The sequence below is a fragment of the Pleurodeles waltl genome, chromosome 4_1 (genome assembly GCF_031143425.1).
Source record: "Pleurodeles waltl isolate 20211129_DDA chromosome 4_1, aPleWal1.hap1.20221129, whole genome shotgun sequence".
Taxonomy (NCBI): domain Eukaryota; kingdom Metazoa; phylum Chordata; class Amphibia; order Caudata; family Salamandridae; genus Pleurodeles; species Pleurodeles waltl.
This window is the reverse complement of record NC_090442.1, coordinates 809,461,890-809,486,373: the sequence shown is the minus strand read 5'-3', so window position 1 is coordinate 809,486,373 and position 24,484 is coordinate 809,461,890. Positions and strand designations below refer to the sequence as shown.

Below are 24,484 nucleotides of genomic sequence, written 5' to 3'. Positions count from 1 at the left end.
ATTAGACATGACTGATTCACTGGAAAGAGTGATTTCATCGACTGTGTCCCTTCGGCACTGTGTCTGGCTACAAACATCAGGCAAACCTTAAGGACATGTCCTGTGATGGGTCTTGCCTATTTAGTGAAAAGGCAGGCTTGACGCTGGAGCACTTTAAGAACTCCTGGGATATGGCCAAGTCCTTGGGCCTCTCAGAGACCGCTCACCAACCGTCTTCCTTTTGCCCCTTTCATGGCTTCGGTTGGGGTGTGGCACCGCGCCACCCATATGCCAGCCTCCTTTATGCACCAGGCCCATAGCTTGTGCAAGGACACAGTTGTGGTGCCATAAGACCTAGAGGGTTTGGCCAGAAGTTGTCTGCCACTCAGTCCCTTGCTTCTATAGCATCCAAGCCCTCCTTGTGTGATTCTGCAAGACCATACTTGTCCAGTTGGAGGGAGGATTAGTCATCATCCACCCTCACTGGCATCCATGACATCGGACAAATGGGTCTTTCAGATCATACAGAAGTGCTACTCTCTCCCCTTCCAGTCTTTTCCTCCTCCAATCCCTCCCTTAAAAGAATGGCTGATGGAGGATCATTTGGTTTTGCTCCGTGAGGAAGTTACAGCTCTCTTGGCCAAGTGAGCCATAGAAGGGGTCCTGATTTCGGAAGTAGGCAGTGGTTGTTATTCCCGCTACTTTCAGATACCCAAATAAAACAAGGATCATCGCCCTATTCTCGATTTCTTCAAAATGCTCACTCTTACCCAGGTCTTGTCTGTCCTAGACTGTGGAGACTGGAGGGTAGCATTGGACTTGCAGGATGTGTATTTTCACTTCCCCATCTTGCCTGTCCACAAGCATTACTTGCGGTTCAAGGTAGTCCTCGAGCCCTTCCAGTTTACCGTGCTCCCCTTTGTCCTTGGTGTTCACCAAGGTGATGGTGGTGTTTGCAGCTCATCTGTGCAGGTTAGGGTTTTCAGTCTTTCCCTACCTCGAAGACTGGCTGTTGAAGGCTCCTTCGACCCTGGCTGTTGTCTCTCACCTCCAGACTAAGGCAAACCTCCTGCATTCACAGGGGTTCACTATAAACATGCCAAAGTCACACCTGACTTCCTTCTCAGATGCTCCCTTTCATTGGAGCTGTTCTGGATACAGTGCAGTTTCGGCCTAATACTCCTGAGCAGCGAGTTCCGAATATACAGGTTATGATTCTTACATCTCGGCCTCTATTTTGGATTTTGGTGAGACAGACTCTGAGGCTGTTGGGCTTCATGGCCTCCTGCATCCTGTTAGTAAATCATGGCAGATGGAAAATCCGGCTCTGCAGTGGGACCCAAAATTCCAGTGGACGTAGCATCAGGGGGATCTCTCCAACATGGCCCAGATCTTGGAGGGAACTGCATAAGACCTGCATTGGTGGTTAATGAACCACAATTGGGTCAGAGGCAGACTACTCTCCCTTCCCCAAATCAGATCTCACAGTAGTGACAGATGCGTCACTTCTGGGATGGGGTGGCCATGTCAGAGAGGTGGAGATCAGGGGACTCTGGTCTCTGGCGAAATCTGGACTTCATGTCAACCTACTGGAGCTCCGGCCGATCTAGAGAGCATTGAAGTAATTTCTTCTCTTGGTCATGGGGAAGATAGTGCAGATGTTCATGGACAACACCACTGCAGTGCGGTAGTGCAACAAGCAGGGTGGTGTGGGGTTGTGGATCCTTTGTTAAGAGACCTTGCATCTCTAGACATGGCTGGAACAGCAGGTCATAACCCTGGTGGTTCAATACCTGGTAGGTTCTCTGAATTCCAGGGCAGATGAACTCAGCCGCTGATGCCTAGTTGATCAGGAGTGAGGTGTCTATCAGGTGGTGGCACAAGTACTCTTTCAGCAGTGGGGAGATGTAAGGAAATGCCTCCTTGGCATGGTTACCTCCTGACTTTCTGCCTTTGCTGATGCCAAGTTATGATTTGAAAGTGTCCTGAGGCCTGCTAACCAGGCCCCAGCACCAGTGTTCTTTCCCTAAAACTGTACCTTTGTCTCCACAATTGGCACACCCTGGCATCCAGGTAAGTCCCTTGTAACTGGTACCCCTGGTACCAAGGGCCCTGATGCCAGGGAAGGTCTCTAAGGGCTGCAGCATGTCTTATGCCACCCTGGGGACCTCTCACTCAGCACAAACACACTGCTTGCCAGCTTGTGTGTGCTGGTGGGGAGAAAAAGACTAAGTCGACATGGCACTCCCCTCAGGGTGCCATGCCAACCTCACACTGCCCATGTCATAGATAAGTCACCCCTCTAGGAGGCCTTACAGCCCTAAGGCAGGGTGCACTATACCATAGGTGAGGGCATAGGTGCATGAGCACTATGCCCCTACAGTGTCTAAGCAAAACCTTATACATTGTAAGTGCAGGGTAGCCATAAGAGTATATGGTCTGGGAGTCTGTCATACACAAACTCCACAGCACCATAATGGCTACACTGAAAACTGGGAAGTTTGGTATCAAACTTCTCAGCACAATAAATGCACACTGATGCCAGTGTACATTTTATTGTGAAATACACCCCAGAGGGCAACTTAGAGATGCCCCCTGAAAACATACCCAACTTCCAGTGTGGGCTGACTAGTTTTACCAGCCTGCCACACACCAGACATGTTGCTGGCCACATGGGGAGAGTGCCTTTGTCACTATGTGGCTAGGAACAAAGCCTGTACTGGGTGGAGGTGCTTCTCACCTCCCCCTGCAGGGACTGTAACACCTGGTGGTGAGCCTCAAAGGCTCGCCTCCTTTGTTACAGCACCACAGGGCATTCCAGCTAGTGGAGATGCCCGCCCCCTCCGGCCACGGCCCCACTTTTGGCGTCAAGGCCGGAGGATATAATGAGAAAAACAAGGAGGAGTCACTGGCCAGTCAGGACAGCCCCTAAGGTGTCCTGAGCTGAGGTGACTCTGACTTTTAGAAATCCTCCATCTTGCAGATCGAGGATTCCCCCAATAGGATTAGGGATGTGCCCCCCTCCCCTCAGGGAGGAGGCATAAAGAGGGTGTAGCCACCCTCAGGGCTAGTAGCCATTGGCTACTAACCTCCCAAACCTAAACACACCCCTAAATTGAGTATTTAGGGGCCCCCAGAACCTAGGAAGATAGATTCCTGCAACCTAAGACGAAGAAGGACTGCTGACCTGAAGCCCTGCAGAGAAGACGGAGACACCAACTGCTTTGGCCCCAGCCCTACTGGCCTGTCAACTGCAACAGCAACGCGCTCCCCAGGGTCCAGCGACCTCTGAAGCCTCAGAGGACTACCCTGCGTCTAAAAGGACCAAGAACTCCTGAGGAAAGCGGCCCTGTTCCACAAAGACTGCAACTTTGCAACAAAGAAGCAACTTTTAAAGACCACACGTTTCCTGCTGGAAGCGTGAGACTTTCCACTCTGCACCCGACGCCCCCAGGTTTGACTTGCGGAGAACCAACACTACAGGGAGGACTCCCTGGCGACTGTGACCCTGTGAGTACCCAGAGTTGACCCCCCTGAACCCCCCCAGCGATGCCTGCAGAGGGAATCTAGAGGCTCCCCCTGACCGCGACTGCCTGCTTCAAAGAACCCGATGCCTGGTAAAGACCCTGCACCCCCAGCCCCCAGGACCTGAAGGATCCGACCTCCAGTGCAGAAGCGACCCCCAGGTGGCCCTCTCCCTTGCACAGGTGGTGGCTACCCTGAGGAGCCCCCCCCCCCCTTGCCTGCCTGCTTCGCTGTAGAGACCCCTGGGTCTCCCATTGAAACCTATTGCGAAACCGACGCATGTTTGCACTCTGCACCCGGCCGCCCGTGCCGCTGAGGGTGTACTTTCTGTGCTGATTTGTGTCCCCCCCGGTGCCCTACAAAACCCCCCTGGTCTGCCCTCCGAAGACGCAAGTACTTACCTGCTGGCAGACTGGAACCGGGGCACCCCCTTCTCCATTGAAGCCTATGTGTTTTGGGCACCACTTTGACCTCTGCACCTGACCGGCCCTGAGCTGCTGGTGTGGTAACTTTGGGGTTGCCTTGAACCCCCAACGGTGGTCTACCTTGGACCCAACTTTGAACCCTGTAGGTGGTTTACTTACCTGCAAAACTAACAAATACTTACCTCCCCCAGGAACTGTTGAAATTTGCACTCTCTAGTTTTAAAATAGCTTATTGCCATTTTTGCCACAACTGTACACGCTGTTTTGCTGATTCAAAGTTCCTATGATACCTGAGTAAAATACCTTTCATTTAAAGTATTGATTGTAAATCTTGAACCTCTGGTTCTTAAAATAAACTAAGAAAACATATTTTTCTATATAAAAACCCATTGGCCTGGAATTGTCTTTGACTGTGTGTTCCTCATTTATTGCCTGTGTGTGTACAACAAATGCTTAACACTACCCTCTGATAAGCCACAAAATAGAGCATTAGAATTATCTCTTTTTGCCATTATCTTACCTCTAAGGGGAACCCTTGGACTCTGTGCATGCTATTTCTTACTTTGGAATAGTACATACAGAGCCAACTTCCTACAGGAGAGCTTTGGTTAGATCTGTTCGCCTCCGAAGAGAATGTGCAATGTCAGCAGTATTGTACATTGGAGTTTCCTAGGTTGCACTCGCTCTGCGGCACTTTTCATCACGAGTGGAGCTCAGGCCTCCTATATGCCTTGACACCCATACCACTTCTGCCCAGAGTTCTCAAGAAGATCAAGAAAGACTGGGCCCAAGTAACCCTTGTGGCTCCGGACTGAGCACAGAGAGTCTGGTATTCTGAAAATGAGCATCGATCCTCCAATCAGACTGCCCATTCGGGAGGATCGTCTGTCGCAGAAGCAGGGGAGGGTTCTCTACCCAAACCTGCAAAATCTGTGCCTTCATGCTTGAAGATTGAGTGGGGGCAGTTGACAGCCTTAAACCTTCCTCTCAAAGTCTGTTAAGTTCTTCTGGCAGCCAGGTGTCCATCCACCAAGATGGTATACGCCTGCAGTTGGAAGCGATTTGTAAATTATTGTACAGAAAGATCTGTTGATCCTTTTTCTGCCACTCTCTCGGATAAAAATATTCTCTTTATTTTATCCCTTGCCCAGAAGAGATCTGCATTGAACACTCTCAAGGAATATCTATCAGTTTGTCTGCTTTTCTACAGCTGCCTGATCAGCCTTCCTTGTTCAAGTCACCTATTGTACATAGATTTCTCAAAGGGCTTGTACATATGTTTCTTCCTACGTCCTTTGTCATGCCTCAGTGGTACTTAAATCTAGTTCTCACCTATCTTATGTGCGCTCCCCTCGAGCCACTGCACAACTGTCCCCTCCGGCTGCTCTCCATCAATACACCCTTCTTAGTGGCAATAACATCTGCCCGGAGGGTGAGTGAAATGCAGTCTTTGTCATCCAAGCCTGTAAGTACCTCACATTGTTTAAGGACAAGGTAGTGCTTCACACTCGTGCCTCCTTCCTCTTTGCGGTGGTGACCCCATTTCACCTGGGTCAGACTATCACCCTGCCCACCTTCTTTGCTCTTCCGCATCCCTCTAAGGAAGAGGTGCAACTCCACAGACTGGACTCAAAAAGAGCATTGTTCTGCCTTGACCACACAGAATAGGCGCAACTCCATAGACTGGACCCAAAAAGAGCTTTGTCGTTCTGCCTTGACCACACAAAAGAGTTCTGGGTGAATGACCAACTCTTTGTGTGGTATGTGGGAGCAAAGACATGTCAGGCAGTACAGAAATGAACCATTTCATGCTGGCCCGTTCTCTGCATGAAAATCTGCTATGCTCTGGCCAAAATGCAGCCTACAGAGGGCTTTAGGGCCCATTCCACCATGGGCGCAAAGCTGATACCACAGCGATAGCACAAGGTTTACCAGCCCTGGTCATCTGCCAGGCAGCCACGTGGGTGTTGCTGCACACTTTTGCCAAACACTACTGCCTGGACAATCAGGTCTGCAGAGATGGACATTTTGCCTGTTCGGTCCTGCAGGACTTTTTAGTCTAAAGTGAATTTGTCCTCAGTCCACTGCCAGGAGGTTATGGCTTGGGTATCTATTTTAAGGTAAGGAATCTGCAGCTAGAAGTCTCTATAAGATGAACAAGTTACTTACCTTTGGTAACACATTATCTGGTAGGGACTCTATGTAGCTGCAGATTCCTTACACCCACCCATTCCTCTCCTCTCTCTGGACTCATTTGCTAGGGTTGAGGATTGTCCCTTTCAGGGCCCTTGTTTTGGCACAGACAAAAATGGTCTGTTTCTTCCATGGCTCTATGCTTCCAGCTTGGAAGTTTGTGGAGAAGTAACTAAAGTATGTGCGCTTGGGTGGTGCCTTTATTAGTGAGTGACTGTGATGCCATAGCCAGCTCCAACGATGCAGACGACGCCACACAAAGCCAAACGGATCCACCCGATGGTGCACAGGGGTATTGCTCAGCAAAAGTTCTGGATTCCAAGCAGACGCCTGGAAATTCTAAAGTAAGGAATCTGCAGCTAGATAGAGTTTCTACCAGATAATGTTTTACTAAAGGTAAGTAACTTTCTCTTTACGGCTTTCAGTGTCAGGACTGGGGTTAATAATCCTTCAGATTTCTGATTCAGACCCATTTGACTCAGTACCACGACTAGTTTCCAATAGTCTTAATTACTGACAGTTTATGGATCTGAGGGTTCTAGTAAGTGTTTCATTTCCTCATTTTAAATTCTGTACTTTTGTTCTCACTGAGACTGTCCATGTTTATTTTTTAGAAAATCTGCAGAAGAGGTAGAAAAAAGAGCTTTTACAACCCTTGTGGTTCTGCTGACTCCCATTGTGGGAAGATATATGAAGCGCAAAAGATTTTATCAAGCATGCATGGAGGAAATGCCATGGAAATCTCAGATGAACATAATTTTGGCATTTGCACATTTTAGCTTGCTTCACAAAAACCTGGAGCAGATGCCAAAGGATGAATTTGATTTCTCACAAAGCACGAAAAGGTACAGTACTTTTCAGAGCCTACTTTCTAATAAATTTTAATTTACAGTCATTTCCTGTACGCCATGTCCTCCTCCTCTTTCTTAATCTCAATTGGATTTATTAATAAACTGTTCCACAAATATTTCTGATTTTACATTCGTATTTAGTTGAATGATACAACAATGAATGCCCAATATTTTACATTTGCAGAGTATTTTACAGTTGCAGGTCTAAGCGCATAACAAAATTGTAAGCCCAGTGACAATTATACATTTTCTTAGTTCTGCATGTATTTCCTTTCTTTGTTTCTGTCTTTTTTTCCTTTTCTTAACATCTTTCCTTCTGTCTTTATTTTTTTCTTTTCTTTTCTAAATTCTTCCATCTATCTTTTTTCCATTTTCCTTTACATCATTCTTTTTCTTTGGATTTTTCTTTGAATCTTTCTTTTTTCTTTACTTTTTCCTTCGCTTTTTCCTTTTTTCTTTCACGATAGTTCTTTGTTTCCATTTTCTTTTTGATCCCGTCTCATTTTATCTTTCTTCCTTTTTTATATTTCTTCACCTTTTATCCTTCATTTCATCTTTCATATTCTTTCCTTGTTTTATCTTTGCATTCTTTTTTCCCTTTGTCTTTCCTGTACTTTCCATGTCTCACACAGTTCATTTGCCCCTCTTACACCGGTTTTCTTTCTGATTTAAATTATTTCTCGAGCATATTCACTCTTTCTCTCTGTAGGCCTTCAATGAAATCTCTAGGCCTTAAACCCTCAGCCTTATCATGCTATCACGTTATTTATGAGCTTCTGCCTAAAATCATTTCCATCTTAAGGCAAAGAGACAAAGGACAATTCATTATTTTAATTCAACAATCTGTCTTTCCCGATTACTTTAAAAGTTGAGCCTTGTAAAGCGAGGGCCCTGGGCGAAGCTATTATATTTATTTTGTTTTATTGCTTTTATGGCTTTCAGACGAAATAACGCTAAATTATACTATTTTACCGCACTGTCAAAACCGTAATTTAACTGTGGCGATTTCTTCAAGAGCACAGCTGGTTATATCTTTTTGTGAATAAATTAGCTCTGGCAAACTTGTCTGTTTAAGCAAGGCCTAAAATCTATCCAGACTGAGGTGGCTTCAAATGTTTTTCTGCGGAGCATTTGACTTGGTGAAGTAAAATGGTGTTACAGCCCCGTTATATATGTTAACGCCTCAATGGGTATTTTCCGGTCCTGCTGTGGATATTTTTTATCTTACAGATGGAACTAAGTTTTCATTGATGTCTATTTTTCATTTTCGGTGGGGTGAATATACCTGTAGTTAGGTAAAACTTTCTAAGCCAATTTCAACAGATTAACAGGATCGACCCCAATTTCGTAACTATTATGGCTCACTACTTTAATGTAGTTCCGTTGCCTATTTATACGCATCACAACATGAACAAGCATTACCAAGCTTTATGGCGTTGCTCATTTGTATTGGAAATGACTTGACACTTTGGTAAACTGTGGGAAGCTGGCTCTATATACTATATCAAAATGAGATATAGGTGGTCATTCCGACCTCGGCGGTCTTTTCTCCAGACCGCCGAGGCCGGGGGAGACAGAATACCGCCATTGTCGGCGGTATTCATGCCTCCCTATTCCGACATTTCCGCTGGGCCAGCGGACGGTAACAGCGTTACCGTCCGCTGGCCCAGTGGAAATGGCACATCAACATTGCCACCGGCTCGTAATAGAGCCGGCAGCAATGTTGATGTGCAGCGGGTGCAGTAGCACCCGTCGCGCATTTCACTGCCCGAAATTCGGGCAGTGAAATGCGCGATGGGGCTATGCCTGGGGGCCCTACACTGCCCATGCCAAGTGCATGGGCAGTGCAGGGGCCCCCAGGGGCACCCCTAGTCCCCTTACCGCCAGCCTTTCAATGGCGGTGTTTACCGCCACGGACAGGCTGGCGGTCGGGGACTCATAATCCCCAGGGCAGCGGTGCTTGCACCGCTGCCCTGGGGATTATGCCCGCCAGGTGGAAGCCTGGCGGGAAAGTGGAGGGGCCGGCGGTATGACCAGGGCTTTTCCGCCACGGTCAGAATTGCTGGCGGAACACCGCCAGCCTGTTGGCGGAACACCGCCAGCCTGTTGGCAGTGTTACCGCCAACATACCGCCGGCCGCCAGGGTCGGAATGACCCCCATAGTGTGCAGAGTCCAGGGGTTCCCCAAGAGGCTTGGCAGACAATAATAGATAATACTAATGCTCTATTTGTGGTAGTGTGGTCGAGAAGTTAGGCTTATCAGAAGGTAGTGTTAAGCATTTGTTGTACACCCCTATACAATAAGAGAAACACACACTCAATGACTTAACTCCAGACCAATAGGATTTTTATATGGAAAAATATTCTTTCTTCATTTATTTCTAGAACCGCAAGATTCAATTAGCAGGTAAATACATTAAATGAAAAGGTACTTTGCATAGTTATAATCAGGACTTTGAATGGAACAAACAATGCACACAGTTTTTCTTAAAATAGCAAAAAGCTATTTTAAAAGTGGACACTGCAATTGTCAACAGTTCCTGTGAGAAGAAAGTACAGTACAGTTTGCGAGGTAAATAATCGTCTTACAGATTCAGTGTCTGAGGCATAGGTAGCCCACCGTTGGCGGTTCAAGATAACCCCAAACACTCAGCACCAGCAACACAGGGCCGGTTGGGTGCAGAGGTCAAACAGAAGACAAAATAATGTAGGCCCCTATGGTGACGGGGGTACTCCGCTTCTGGTCTGCTTGCAGGTAAGTACCCGCATTGTCTGAGGGCAGACCAGGGGTGTTTAGAGGAGCACTGGGGGGGCCCCAAGTAGGCACCAAACACGCACCCTCAGTGGCATGTGGGCGGCTGGGTGCAGGGTGCAAACAGGGCGTCTGGTTCCCGATGGAACTCAATGGGTGGACCCCGGGGTCACTTAGGCACTGCAGGCAAGGCACAGGGGGGCTTCTCGGGCATGCCACCGACTGGACAGGAAAGAGGGCTGCCTGCTGGTCACTGCTGCACCAGTGGTTGGTTTCTCGAGCCTGTGGGCTGCGGGTGCAGTGCTTCTCAAGGCTTCGGATATCTTCGTCCCGGGAAGTCAGTCAGGGGGTCCTTGGGATTCCCTCTGCAGGTGTAGTTGTGGAGGGGTGGAGCAGCCAGCCAAGGGTGGACACTCAGTTGGAATCGCCTGGGTATCCTCCCTGGCTAGTTGGGCCACCTGGACACGGGCTGTGGGCGTCTGGTGCAGAGTGGTTTTGGACTCACGCTTCTGGAGTGAGGTACGAGTCCCTTGGAAGTAGTTTCCTCTCTTCTTGTTGGACAGGTCCGCTGTCCACGGGAGTTTCTTGGTCCTCCATGATGCAGGCAGTCCCTTGGAGGCTTTTTAGGGGTTGGTGATCCTGTAGAACGCGTCAAGTTTCTTTTGCAGGGTCTTTGAAGCAGGAGAGGGGCTGGTAGGGCTGGTGCCGAGTCAGTTGTTGTCTCCTTTTCTTCTCTGCAGGGATTTCAGCTCAGCAGTCCTTCTTCTGTTCATGAGATCATTAGGAATCTGACTATCTTGGTTCAGGGAGCCCCTAAATTCTAAATTTAGGGGTGTGTTAGGGTTAGGGGACAGTAGCCAATGGCTACTGTCCCTGAGGGTGGCTACACCCTCCTTGTGCCCACTCCCTATGGGGAGGGAGGCACATTCCTGTCCCTACTGGCCCTAATCCTCCAAAGCAAGATGTAGGATTTCTCAAGGAGGGGTCACTTCACCTCTGGACACCTTAGGGGGGGTCCTGGCTGAGGGGGTGACTTCTCCTTGTTTTACCTAATTATCCTTATAGACTTGCTACCAAAAGTGCGGGCTTGACCGAAGGGGGAGCATCTCCACTAGCTGGAGTGCTCTGAGGCACTGTAACACGAGGCCTGAGCCTTTGAGGCTCACCTCCATATGTTACAGTTCCTGCAGGGGGAAGTGTGAAGCACCTCCACCCAGGACTGGCTTTGTTTCTGACCCCAGAGTGCACAAAGGTACTCACCCCGTGGTCCGAAACTCATCTGAAAGTGACAGGCTGGCACAGACCGGTCAGTCTTACACTAGCAGTTGGGCTAACATACAGGGGGCATCTCTAAGATGCTCTCTGTGTGCATTTTTCAATAAATCCCACACTGGCATCAGTGTGGGTGTATTGTGCTGAGAAGTTTGATACCAAACTTCCCAGTATTCAGTAAAACCATTATGGTGCTGTAGAGTATGTAATGACAAACTCCCAGTCCATATACTTAATATGGCTACACTGCACTTACAATGTCTAAGAATGGACTTAGACACTGTAGGGGCATATTGCTCATGCAGCTATGCCCTCACCTGTGGTTTAGTGCACCCTGCCTTAGGGCTGTAAGGCCTGCTAGAGGGGTGACTTACCTATGCCACAGGTAGTGGTTTGTGGGCATGGCACCCTGAGAGGAGTGCCATGTCGAGTTAGCCTTTTTCTCCCCACCAGCACACACAAGCTGCAAGGCAGTGGGCATGTGCTGAGTGAGGGGTCCCCAGGGTAGCATATACATGCTGCAGTCCTTAGGGACCTTCCCTGGCCACAAGGCCCTTGGTACCATGGGTACCTTTTATAAGGGACTCAACTGTGTGCAAGGGCTGTGCCAATTGGGGGAACAAAGGTACAGTTTTTGGGAAAGAACATTGGTGCTGGGGCCTGGTTAGGAGGGTCCCAGCACACTTTAAATCAAAGTTGGCATCAACACTAGGCAAACAGTTGGGGGTAACCATTCCAACAGTGGCATTTTCCTACATAAACAACATCATATTTTTGTGTCTTTGGCCCAGTTTTCCAACACCCAGTCCCGTTTTATGCCGTCTCACATGGTTAACATAATAACATTCGATGTATGTATGTATTTACTAAAGTATGACTATTGTTGCAGATCATTAGGTCTAAATGCCCATTCATCAGGTCAAAAGCTGCAAGTGCAGCATGTATCTTATAGATTGCACTGACTGAAATTTAGAGAGCAGTTTCTTATGCCACCACTCATTCATGTGTCAAATGCAGAGGCAGTCATCTTGTAATTGTTTTTGTTATACTGTTAAAACCAAGATGGCCCACACGGCGTGATCACACATGCACAAGAGGGCATCTGTGAATGGTTTTGAAGCCCATTTAAAGATGGGTGACAAAATTAGTGCCAGGTAGCAGTGTCTTGGGAGCTATTTGGCCGTCATCATGAAAGGTAGGGTTTAAGCTGTGTGGCACCTGTCAGTGCGCCATGTCGGTAACGGACCCACACTTGGTGTGCTTATGGTGTCTCGAGCGTGACTATGACTCGAAGTCGTGCTCGGGCTGGTGGATCATGGCACTGAAATCTTTGAAGGAGCAGTCCATAAAGCTGCTTGCGGCCGGCAGTCGACGCCAGTTAGCGTGACTCTTAGGTGGTCCAGTCCAGATCGAGAATAAGGTTGCGGCACCGCTCCAGGAGCCCCACAAGAAGAAAAAGAAGTTGAAATGATCTTTGACTTCCCCTCGCCTGTTGGCCGACGCAACAAGTGAGGAACATCGGCATTCTAGGCATGGTTCTGCAAAGCTGTTGTCGGGTCCAGCTCTGTTCTTCCTCCCATCCTCCCATTTCTGGGAGTCGGAGCGGCCCCCACTCAAGTAAAGGACTTTTACGAGGTGGTGTGCTGCATATTCAAGTGGACCGTCCCCTCTCGAGCACATTAGGGCTCTCCAGGGTCAGAGGAGGCCTCATCATCCGCACCAATGGCTCCCACCTGAGATCTGATGAGGTCTCACAAATCTGATCTCAGATTCTGATTGGTGCTGGTTTTGCCAATGTGACCTTCTTGGGGGCCCATCCTGATGCCAATGATCCCCGCACCACCAGCATCCACCCGCGGCACCAGCCCCATTCACATCCCTGACGACTCTGATTTGGAACGGCATTGATCAATGCCAATTCCGGCACTGACAAGGCCCAGTGGCTCTAAGTCATTGTCTGAGCATTTTTAGGAGCATCCAGGCATAGGGGAAGAGTGGGAGGGGTCACTGGACCCTTTGGAATATCAGTTACACACCCTTAGTGATAATTTGGATTGGTATGCAGAACTACGAGACGCAAGTGGAATGGACACATCTTCAGATACTGGCTGTCTCTCTCCCCCTACAATGGCTACGGAGGAGGGAGCATCTTATGCAATGGTGGTGAAGCGGACAGAAGAGGGCCTTGACCTTGAACTTCCCTCATTGACAGTCAAGACTAAACTCTTGATGGAAGTGCTTCAGCCTGGTGCTTCCTCATCCGAACTCCGATTGCCCTTCAATGAAGCACTGACTGATGTCCTGCTGGGAATTTGGTCCAAGCCCAGCACTGGGGCTCCTGTGAACAGGACAATTGCCTGCCGCCATGGTCCTGCAATGGGTGATCCTAGTTGCCTCACCCAGCACCCCACCCCTGAGAGCTTGGTAGTCCAAGCCTCAACTTCCCATGGCATGATCCCTGCTGCTTTCCCAGACAGGGAATCCAAGAGGTTGGGCACCTTTGGAAAGAAAGTGTCTTCGTCCACCAGCCTAACATTGCGGTAGGTAAACATCGTATGCCTTTTGAGCAGTTATTCCCACACACTGTGGGTTACGGTTGTGCATGTGCTACCCAGGTCATCCTCTTCCAAGCAGTGAAAAAGGGAGGGATGCAGCAAAGTTCACCATCAGGTGTGGTTTGGACACAACTGGCTCGCTGGGCAGAGCAGTTTCATCAACAGTGTCCTTTAGACACCTCACCTGGCTGAGAACATCTAGCTTTTCAGGGGATGTCCAGGCCAACATCATGGACCTGCCCTTTGACGAGACTCGTCTCTTCGGAGAAAAGGCAGACTCTGCACTGGAGCGCTTGAAGGACTCGCAGGCTACGGCCAAGTGCTTGTGTCTCTCACTGACATCTTGCCCCCAGTCTGCCTTTTGTCTCATTCGTGGCTATGGAAGGGGCGTGCCAACAGCGTGTGTCTCAAGCTCCCCTAACAATAAGGGACTTTGATGCAGTGCATTCAGAACCTATGGGTATGTTAGTTAAAAATCATCCGCCAACCAACCCCCAGCAGCTGCAGCCTTTAAGCCCTCTGTTTTTTTCTGCAAGACCATTGATGCCCAGTTGGAGGGAGACTCTAACATCATGTCCCCCTCTGGCGGTCTATTACAACAGACAGATGGGTCTTGCAGATCATTCAGAGGGACTACTCCCTCGTTTTCCAGTCTTTCCCTCCACCTATACCGCCAACACAAGAACAGCTGGTAGAGGATCATCTGTCTTTGCTCCGGGAGTAAGTTACGGTTCTCTTGGCCAAGAGAGCTATAGAGAGGGTTCCATTGTCAGAAGTAGGCAGTGGGTGTTATTCCTGCTGCTTTTTGATTTCCAAAAAGAACAAGTGTCTTCACCCTGTTCTATATTTCCTAACATTCAATCTCCTCCTCAAAAAGGAGAAATTCAAGATTCTCACTCTAGCTCAGGTCTTGTCTGCTTTAGACCAAGGAGACTGGAAGGTAGTACTGGACTTGCAGGATGTGTATATTCACATCCCCATCTTGCCTGCTCACAGGCGTTATCTATGGTTGAAGGTTGGCCACGAGCACTTTCAATTTACTGTGCTCCCTTTTGTCCTTACCAGTGCCCATTGGGTGTTCACCAAGGTGATGGCAGAGGTTGCAGCTAATCTGTGGAGATTAGGGGTGTCAGTCTTCCCCTATCTCGATGACTGGCTGTTGATGGCGGGCTCACCCCAGGCTGTCGTCTCCTACCTCCAGACTACAGCGGACCTCTTGCATTATCTGGGATTCACTATAAATGTGCTGAAGTCACACTTGGCTCCTTCTTAGATGCTCCCTTTCATAGGCGCAGTTTTGGGCACAGAGAAGTTTCGGGCTTATCCTCCTGAGCAGTGAGACCAGGATATTCAGGCTATGCTACCGATGTTTCAACCTCTGTCCTGGATTTCAGTGAGAATGACTTTGAGGCTACTGGGCCCCATGGCCTCTTGCATCCCGCTGGTGAATCATGTCAGATGGCATATGCGGGCTTTGCAGTGGGACCTGGAGTTCCAGTGGGGGCAGCACCAGGGGAATCTCTCCGACATGGTTCAGAATTTGGAGGGAACTGCAGAAGACCTGCAGTGGTGGCTAAAGAATCACAATTAGGTCAAAGGCAAACTTCTCTTCCTTCTCCAACCAGATTTCACAGTAGTGACAGATGTCCTTTCTGGATGGGGTGGCCATCTGGGGGAGGTTGAAATCAGAGGACCCTGGTCTCCAGTGAAATCCGGACTCAACATCAACTTACTGGACCTCCGAGCAATCCAGTTGGCATTGAAATAATTTCTTCCCTCTGTCAAGGGGAATATAATATAGGTGTTCATGGACAACACCACCACCATGTGGTTCTGCAACAAACAGGGTGGGGTGGGGTTGTGGACCCTTTGCCAAGAGGCCCTGCATCTCTGGACAGGGCTGGAACTGAAGGGCGTAACCCTGGTGGTTCAACATGCGGCAGGTTCTCTGAACACCAGGGTGGACAAAGTCAGCTGTCGGTGCCTAGCGGATCATGAGTGGTGTCTCTGTTTGGAGGGGGCACAAGAACTTTCAGCAGTGGGGGAGCCTTGGTTAGAGCTGTTCGCCTCCGCAGAGAACACGCAATATCAGAGGTTTTACGCATTAGAGGTTCCAAGGCGGCAATCGCTCAGTCTCTTTTTGTCTCAAGTGGAGTGTAGGCCTCCTGTATGCCTTTCCGCCCGTACCACTTGTGCCCAGAGTGACCAGGCCGAGGTAATTCTTGTAGCTCCGGACTGGGCATGGAGAGTATGGAACCTGAGCTTCTGAAAATTAGCATCAATGCTCCGATCAGGCTGCCCCTTTGGGAGAATCTTCTGTCAAAGCAGCAGGGGAGGGTTCTGCACCCGGACCTGTCAACTCTCCGCCTCCTTGGTGGAGATTGAGTGGCAACAGTTGACAGCTTTTGACCCTCCTCCCAATCTCTGTAACATTATTCTGGAAGCCAGGCATCCCTCTTCCAACACAGTGTATGCCTGCCAATGGCATACATTTGTAAAATATTGTACAGAAAAGTCTATTGATTCTCTTTCTGCCTCTCTCTCTGATATTGATTTCTTAACCCTTGCCTTTGCCCAAAAGGCCTTTGCTCTGGGAACTCTTAAGGGCTATCTTTCTGCTCTGTCTGCTTTCCTGTGGCAGCCTGCCCAAACCTCGTTATTTAAGTCCCCTATTGTAAATAGGTTGGTCAAAGGGATTTACATGTGTTTTTAACTTTCTCCCTTTATCATGCCTCTGTGGGATCTCAACTTAGTTCTCACATATCTAATATGTGCTTCCCCTACACAATTGTCCCCTCCAGCTGTTTACCATCAAGATAGCCTTCCTAGTGGCGATAACATCTACCCAGAGGATGAGTGAGCTCCAGGCTTTATCATCCATAACCTCTTTATCTATCTGTGTTCCCAGACAAAGTGGTGATTGCCACCAGGGCCTCTTTCTTACCAAAAGTGGTGACCCAGTTCAGTTCATAATCTTTAATTGGCTATACCAACAGTAAGCCATAAAAGCACATAAACAATAAAATACAACAGTAACCATAAGACAATAAATCAATAAGACTCATAAAATATTTAAGGTCATAAAATTATCAATTATCATGCTGTATTCTGTCACCATTTGCCAAAATACAATAGATACTTTAAACAAGTTTTTAGAGTGCAATAAGGATTTTCCTAACATGTATGGCTTTTACGATATAATGTGCCACCCTATAGCACACATTCAGGGATTCTAAGGCTAACAGGAATTCCATTGTATCCTGGTGTTTTCTTAAATTAAGTTAATTAAAAAGCAGTTTGATGTAGAAGATTCCAAGATGTTCATGGAATTTACAAAATAAGACAAAGTGTAATGTGCATTGTTTGCTAACTCCATCACAGGAGCATCTAGCTGACTCTTGCGGGCAATGCCTAGTTTTGGGAAATGCTACAAGGTGGTTCGTAATGCCCAGTCTTAGTCTAGTTAAAACTAACTGGTGCTGCATGTTGGTGACTATGGAAAGGTAGCCAAACCTACTTGCATCCCATGAGAAAGACAAGTAAAAGCCAACAGTGGTTTTAGTAGTTTCAATTAACCTCCTATTGTCTGCCTTATATTACATAAATATGTTCTTAATACATTTTTTAGATAGTGGCAGCACATTCTCTGGTTTAGATTTCATAGATCTATTAAAAACTGATTTAAAAGAAGAATCAATAAAATCTAGCCATGGTATACACATGGCATTATCCAATTTCATACAGTCTAATATGAGTTCTTTTGTAAAAACAATAGCTTCCTTAGACCATATGCTGTGCCATAGAAGCAGAGGTTTCACTGGTAGCACATCTTCCAAATATTATATACCCATTTCTTGGTGTGTAATCCAGTTAGAGGCTGAGGTGGGTAGGCATAGCATACGTTTTAGAAAACAATTCTCCTCTAGTTGTAGGGGAGCACTTTTAGTGTATCCCCACATCCCTGCACCATTTGCTACCATGGAAACAACTCAAGCCCTGTAAATGTTCAACATAGTGCCTACGGGACGACTCCCTGGTTTACAGGCAAATCTAAATATAGCTCCTGAATTTCTTCTTAGCTGGTTCCTACCTGAACAGACCAGCTGATCCCACTGCCCATTACTGGAGAACAATACCTCCAGATAGTTAAAGCAATTGACAGTACTAATTTCCATGTTCTGAATGTAGAAACTCCTACATTTCTTTCTTGCCACATGCCATAGTAAATGTTTTAGATTTGTTAATAATCATACCCCTTAATGACATGAACTGTTCAAATCCGCACATTAACTTCGGGAGCCCCATGGGTGTTCTGGAGATCAGGACAACATCATCGGCATAAAGTAAGGCTGGCACGGGGCGTCTGGTCATATATGGGGCATCGGCCTGTAGTTCCTGCAAATGTTTATCTACCCCATTTATAAATAGGGAGAACAATACCTCTTCCTATCTTGAAAGAGGTGGTGCATTCTCCCAGTTGACCAAAGCAAACTTTGCATGTCATATCTGTGCATAGGAGAGCCACAAAATTGATGATATACCTTGGGGCACCCATGTCTAATAATGTAGGCCATAGGAGGGCATGTTCCACTAGATCGAAGGTGCTACTGAGGTCTGCAAAACATAGATATAGAGCACCTTTTTTGGCCTTGGTGTACTTCCCTATAATTAAGTCTAGGTTAACACATTGCTCTATGGTACCTAATACGTTCCTAAAACCAAACTCTACAGGGGACAGGATGTTATTTTCCAGGACCCAATCATTTAATCTTACCAGAATAATTATACTAAATGTTTACAGTGAAAAATCCAACAATGATATTGGGTGATAATTTTTAGGGTCGGCCTTATCTCCCTTCTTATATATTGGTATAATAATGGAGGTGTACCAAGACAATGGAATATCCCCAGATATGGCCAAATTGAATAGTCTGGTCAGAATTGGTACCCAAAAATTGGTGTTATGTTTAAAGACGTCCACTGGTCCTGGGGCCTCACCCTCAGCGCTGGTTAGAATGGCAGAATAAACTTCATCCATGGTAATCTGTGGATAATTGGGTGGCCCCAACTCGATCTGCCCAATTAAATCTACTGTCCCAGTCCCTTCCTTGAAGACCTCCGAATAGTGGGCCACCCATGTTGCACAAGCTACACTAGATCCCAGATCTGGTGGCACCCATTCTGAGAGGAAGGGGGCATTAATTGTTTCCCAAAACAATTTAATGTTGTTAGTTTCCATCACCAGGGCTAGTTTAGACCATGCCTCTTCCCTTAGTTCTTTCTTCCTTTGCTCCTGTGCCTTCTTATATTCTTCTTGGACTGACCTAATTACTATCGAGTCTCTGGGTGTTGTCTGAAGGGCTAATTTAAGATTCCCCCTGGCTTTTGTGCAGGCATGGTTGAACCACCCCTTATTATACTTAGGCCGCCTATGTTGAGGGTTATGGGTCAGGAGCCCCTGTATATAAACAGCAATTATACTAAAACACCTTGGTAGCATTGGTGCTTTGATATCCTCCTGTAAGCAATAACCAATTTCTTGCGGGCAGCTACGTATGACATTCCACAGAAAGTCAACAGGCTCAATATCTTCCCATTTCCGCCTCACCCCAATGGTTCTATGTACCTCAACCTGTTTAGGGGTAGTATAAAACACATCCCCAGAAAAAGGTTGGGAGAATGATCGGATCATGATCACTAAGTACTGTCAGCTCCGTATAGGATGTGGCACAGCCATTTAGTGCAAAGGATGACACAATAATATGGTCTATAACCGAAGATGAGTTGGTACCTCTATGAGTTGGAACTATCTTGCCATTATCTCCGTGCTTACGTTCCATTAGCGTAAATCAAATTTGGACAGCATCAAGTTAAGGGCCTCCCCATACTCATTGTGGCAAAATGGTCAAACTCTGCCCCATTAGGGGTGGTAAGACCACAGGACCGAGAAAGGGTGCGGAGGCAAGGCTGGATATTAAAATCCCCGGCCCAGAATATAATGGGATTAGAGCAGTTAGGGCGTGAAAACTTGTTTAAACTTTGGTCCAGGATGTGAACAACCCTACAGCGAGTGGCGCCAAAAACATTGTTATGATAATTAATTATGACCATATCAGCCTTATACTTATACTTAAGCCACAGAAATTGGAAATGTGCGGACTCCATATAAGTCTTTTTTACCACTACAGGGAGTTTATTAGAGATAAGCACCAGGAGCCCCCCTTGGCCCTCCTAGATTGTGATGGTGTAGCTGGCAAGAGGTGTGAGGTAAATCCGTGCACATAGATTGGTGAAAAGCACCAAGTTTCTTGAATGCAAAACACATCTAACTTAACAATCTAATTATTGAGCCCCACACTTCTGTCTCAATTTTACCACGTAGACCCTGCACATTCCATGTTGCAAAATAGTGGTGCCTGTTAGTGTTGTCAACAAGCACCTGAGTCCGTGGATCTTCCATTTTGAGGGTAGCTGCGTTTTGAGCTGCTTCTGTTGGTTCCCTATCTCCATTGTGGATAGAATCCCAGGCGACCATACCATCTGTGCCCTGTTGTACTAATCTTACGTTTGACAGTTCCCTCCGTCCAAAACCTCATCGTCTCACTGTCTACAGAGCCCTGTATGGCAGTCAATCATTATGAGCCAGTGAACTTAATGCCTGGTATTTGTTACTTACACGTAACAGGGAGGGAGAATGTAAATTATCAATACATCCGGAGCCTGGGTGTGCTGAGGTAATCCATGGCTGCATATTGTGTGCCTGTCTGTATCCTAGCTGTCCAGGTTGCAAATGTCTATAAAATACACCTAGCGGTAGCAGTTCTGGGGCGTTTCTAGCTTGGGGGCGAAAAGAGGCCCTGGACAGGATATCCCTCACCATCTGAGAATTTCTAAAATTGATAATTATACAATCACCCCCACTGTCTTTTCCTAACCCTACTCTCTGAGTTAGAATTATCTGGTGGGCATAGTCCATTGAGAATAAATTGTTCAGCACCAGCCAATGCATAACCTTATTCTTCAGGTACCCGTTGTTCACTGACCGTGGGGGGTGGGGGGGAGATTGGCCATAATAATGACATAATGACAACACTCTGGAGGTAGATTAACAGTAGGCAGTTATTCTCTCGTATGTAGGCAGGCAGAGCCAATCTTCTGGAGGTTCAAGGTGAATCATTCAGATGCTTCGGGATTTTGTATGGCTCGTAAGCCATTTGGAACGAGACCCAATGGTCTCTTCTTAGTGACTATATGGCACCCACTAGGTTGATCTTTATTTTCGGCCTCCCTTACTTGCCCTTGTATAGGGGCCCTATATCCAATGCTCAATACAGTTCCTGGCAGATCTATGGTGTCTGTGCTCTGTGATATATGTGTAGGACCTATCTCGTTATGAGTAGTATTATGTGCCACAGGAATCTGGGGGTTGGAGGACACCATTGGCAGAGGAAGCTTCTGGCAAATTGCCAGTATTTTTCCCACCTCCTCCTCCAATTTGTCCAATTTATCATTAATAGGTTTAAGCAAGTTAACAAGGAGGGATGTGAAATCCTTCCAATCTGTAGATAACATATTTTCAAACATAATAGGGCCCAGGTTACTATCAGCCCCCCTTCTGCACCGTTTTTTTTCCTTTTTACAATAGGTGACTGGCTTGCTGGTGTAGGGCTTATGCTGGATGAGGTACTAGGCTCCATCTGGGCATCCCCATTCCTCATGACCATTGTATCAGTTGTGAGATGAATATCGGGTGCATATTCAGGGGGTACAAGGGTACCCTCTAATCCATCTCCCAATCCTGCTACCCCCAAGGTTAAACACCTTTCAGCGAGGTCAATTTCCTTCGAGATGACCCCTACCACTCTAACTAAAAAGGAGTCAATGGTGGTACGGCAGGGTTCCATATCTGCCTTCTGTCCCCCCCGCCTTCCTCTAACCGATAGTTAGGATTTTGTGTTACCACCCTCTAAGATAGGCAACTTCTATCTAGGGACTATTACCAGATGAATAAGTTACTTACCTTCGGTAATGCATTATCTGGTAGAGACTATATTTAGCTGCAGATTCCTTACACCCACCCCTGCCTCCGCACTCTGCAGACAGATTTTTAGGGTTAAGGTTGATCCCTTTCTGGGCCCTAGTTTGGATACTCGTTTGTCAGTTCACTTCATGGCTCTGCTCTCCTGGAGTGGAAAGTCGGGAAATGTAACTGACGTCCGCTCCCCTGGGTGGCGCCTATATAGTTGATCATGACATTACATCCGGCACCAATGTTGCCATGTGGAACTGAACAAAGCCACCCGATGGTGTGCAAGGGTCCTGGTCACCCAAAAATCTTCCAAATCCAGTCTGACTCCTGGGAAATTCAAAGGTAAGGAATATCCATCTAGATATAGGGCCTCATTATGACGAAACTGCCAGCTTTGCCAGGATCTATGATCCTGGCAGCCTGGCGATGGCAGAGATCGTAATCTGCCAGGGCACCACTGAATGCAGCGCTGCCCTGCTGATTTCGACCTTGTTCATCGCCAGCCTTTTCATGGCGGTTACTGCTGGAGGAGGACAAGTGCAAGGGGGGCCCCTGTACTGTCAATGCACTTGGCCCCCCTGCCCAGCACCATCACAATATTAACTGTCTACATTGCGAGGGTGCTGCTGCACCCTGCTGGCTACAGCATTGCGGTTGGCTCGATTACTAGCCGGAGACAATGCTGTAGCCTGTTTTCCTCTAGGCCGGTGGGTGGAAACTGAAGAAACTGAGGTTTCAGGCTGCTGACCTAACAGGAAACTCCTAATAACTCCGGCAGGGAGGTCGCCACGAAGGCAGTGGCCACCCTGTTGGGAGTTTGGCAGGCAGGCTTTTCCATAGTCTATACCAGATAATGTGTTACCGAAGGACAGGCACCTTGTTCATTAACGCCAGACTTAATTGTCACTGGCAAGTGTAATTTATATTTTACATGTTGTAAAAAAATTATATTTTTATTGTGACATTTAATTATATCTTGCAGCTATGATGCTTTGGATCCGGAAATATTCTCCCTTCACAATTCTGGCACTGTGGTGATTGGAACTGAAGCAAAGACTGACAATGAAAGTGCATTGCTTTTCCATAACATCCAGCATTTACAGAAATCTGATATGAAAGCAGGAACCAAAAGTTTAGGAGGTAATGGACTCAAAAGTGCCTTACAAATGATGAACAGCATTAGACATGACAAAGAGACTGCCTTGAACTGATAATAATTCTAAACTGTATTGTTAAGTTAAACGCTGTTTCTGGTCCTCTAATGAGAATATTTTCCTTCAAGGCTTTCGCCATTTTTCAGCTCGACGTGGAAGATGTTAGCTAATCCCATGCCGAAATACATATATTTTGGGGTCACGTGGGAGATAAATTCTGCAACACATCGATTAGTGGAATTTGGACAGAACTCCATGTTAAAAAGTAAAGCGGAGTAGCTAAAATTCAGACTATTTCACCCACCCCTAGTCCTTTAGTGGCTTCGGGACAACCATGCACTCCCCTCCCCTTAATAAAAAATAAGGCCCAGGGAATAGGGTCCCTCTCTCCCCTATGTAAAATAACATATATTAGGGTCAACTGCGCTCAACTGTCCCAACTGCGCAGTGCTAGTTTAAGCGCCACCCCAGCGAGCTCACCTCAGTCATTTTTTGACTAATGTTTATGACTTTTTGTCAAACACTTTAGCAGTGTGCTTTTTTTCTAAACATTTTTACAATCAAGTCCCCTAAAAAATATAATAATTTTAAGTCTTGTAGTGCCTGTCCCAGGCAAATGCCTGTGACAGACCCCCACTTGGTCTGCCTTTGATACTTGGAGCCAAATCATGATTCTAAGGCTTGCTCTTATTGTAAATTCATGCATCGGAAGGCAATCTCTGAACGAGCCCCCGGCTGCTCAACACATGACTCAGCGCTGCTCCAGGTCTTGGTCATGAGAGGACAGCTCTTGCAGTCGCTCGCACCAGTCAACGTCCAAGAAGTTCGAGTGTTCTTCGATTTCTCTACACTGGTCCAAGACATTGGATGAGGCATGGGAACAACATCATAAATCAAGGCCCTGGTCTCATGTTGTTGCATGGAGCTTGAGTCTGCTCTCGCCTTCCCGAGGTTCCCAGAACCAAAGCGATCCTCCTCCAACTAAAATAATTTAATGAGGTAATGTACCTCATTTTTGGGCAGTCAAACCCATCAGGAGCACCTTTGGGCCCTACGGATTTAAGAGGGACCCGACTAGACTTCCACCAGCAGGTTCACCTGAAGAGCTTGTTCGGTATTCAGGATCCATTCCTTGATCTGGACCTTCTCCGGGCACAATTCTCAATGGGGTTAATTTCAGTGGTTCTGTTTCCGATACCTGACACCCATCTGCAGCACTGATCCCCTCATAATTCCTGACTCGCTTGTCATACAGTCTGAGTCAGAGACAGATCCTTATTTCCCAGAAAGGCACTGTGAAGATTACGAATGGAGGGGATTTGAAGATCCCTTTAGTTATCCTGACCCCCTAGAAGAGACCTTGGCTGAGGATAACTGGTATATGAGGAACTGGCTGATGCTAGTGGTCTGGATCCCTCACCGGACACTGGATTCCTCATCCTTTGGAATGGTGCTGTGTAAAATGGCTGAGGACTTGGACCTTACATTGCCTATGGTGGAAGTCAAAACAAATGTCTTGACATAGGTGCTTCAACCAGGAATATCACCTTTAGAACCCCTACTTCTGTTTAATGAAGCCCTCAATGATGTTCTGCTCAGGCCGGGCCAAGCCCTGCATAGACACTCCTGTGCACAGGACCATCACCTGCAATCATCCCCCCTTTTCTCAGAGACCCAGTCTTCCTCACCCAGCTCCTCACCACTGAAAGCCTGGTGGTCCAGGCCTCTACTTCCAAAGTTAACCCTGGC

At 47.2% G+C, this 24,484-nt stretch overlaps 1 protein-coding gene across 1 annotated transcript in view; it reads left to right on the top strand.

The window, feature by feature from the left end:
* CFAP54 (cilia and flagella associated protein 54) overlaps positions 1-24,484 on the top strand; it is a 1,075,777-nt gene that overhangs the window by 658,238 nt on the left and 393,055 nt on the right. Inside the window, exons 34-35 of the mRNA XM_069229529.1 lie at positions 6,737-6,967; positions 22,564-22,721. Of these exons, the coding sequence (XP_069085630.1) occupies positions 6,737-6,967; positions 22,564-22,721 (389 nt within the window). The remainder of the gene's footprint in view (positions 1-6,736; positions 6,968-22,563; positions 22,722-24,484) is intronic.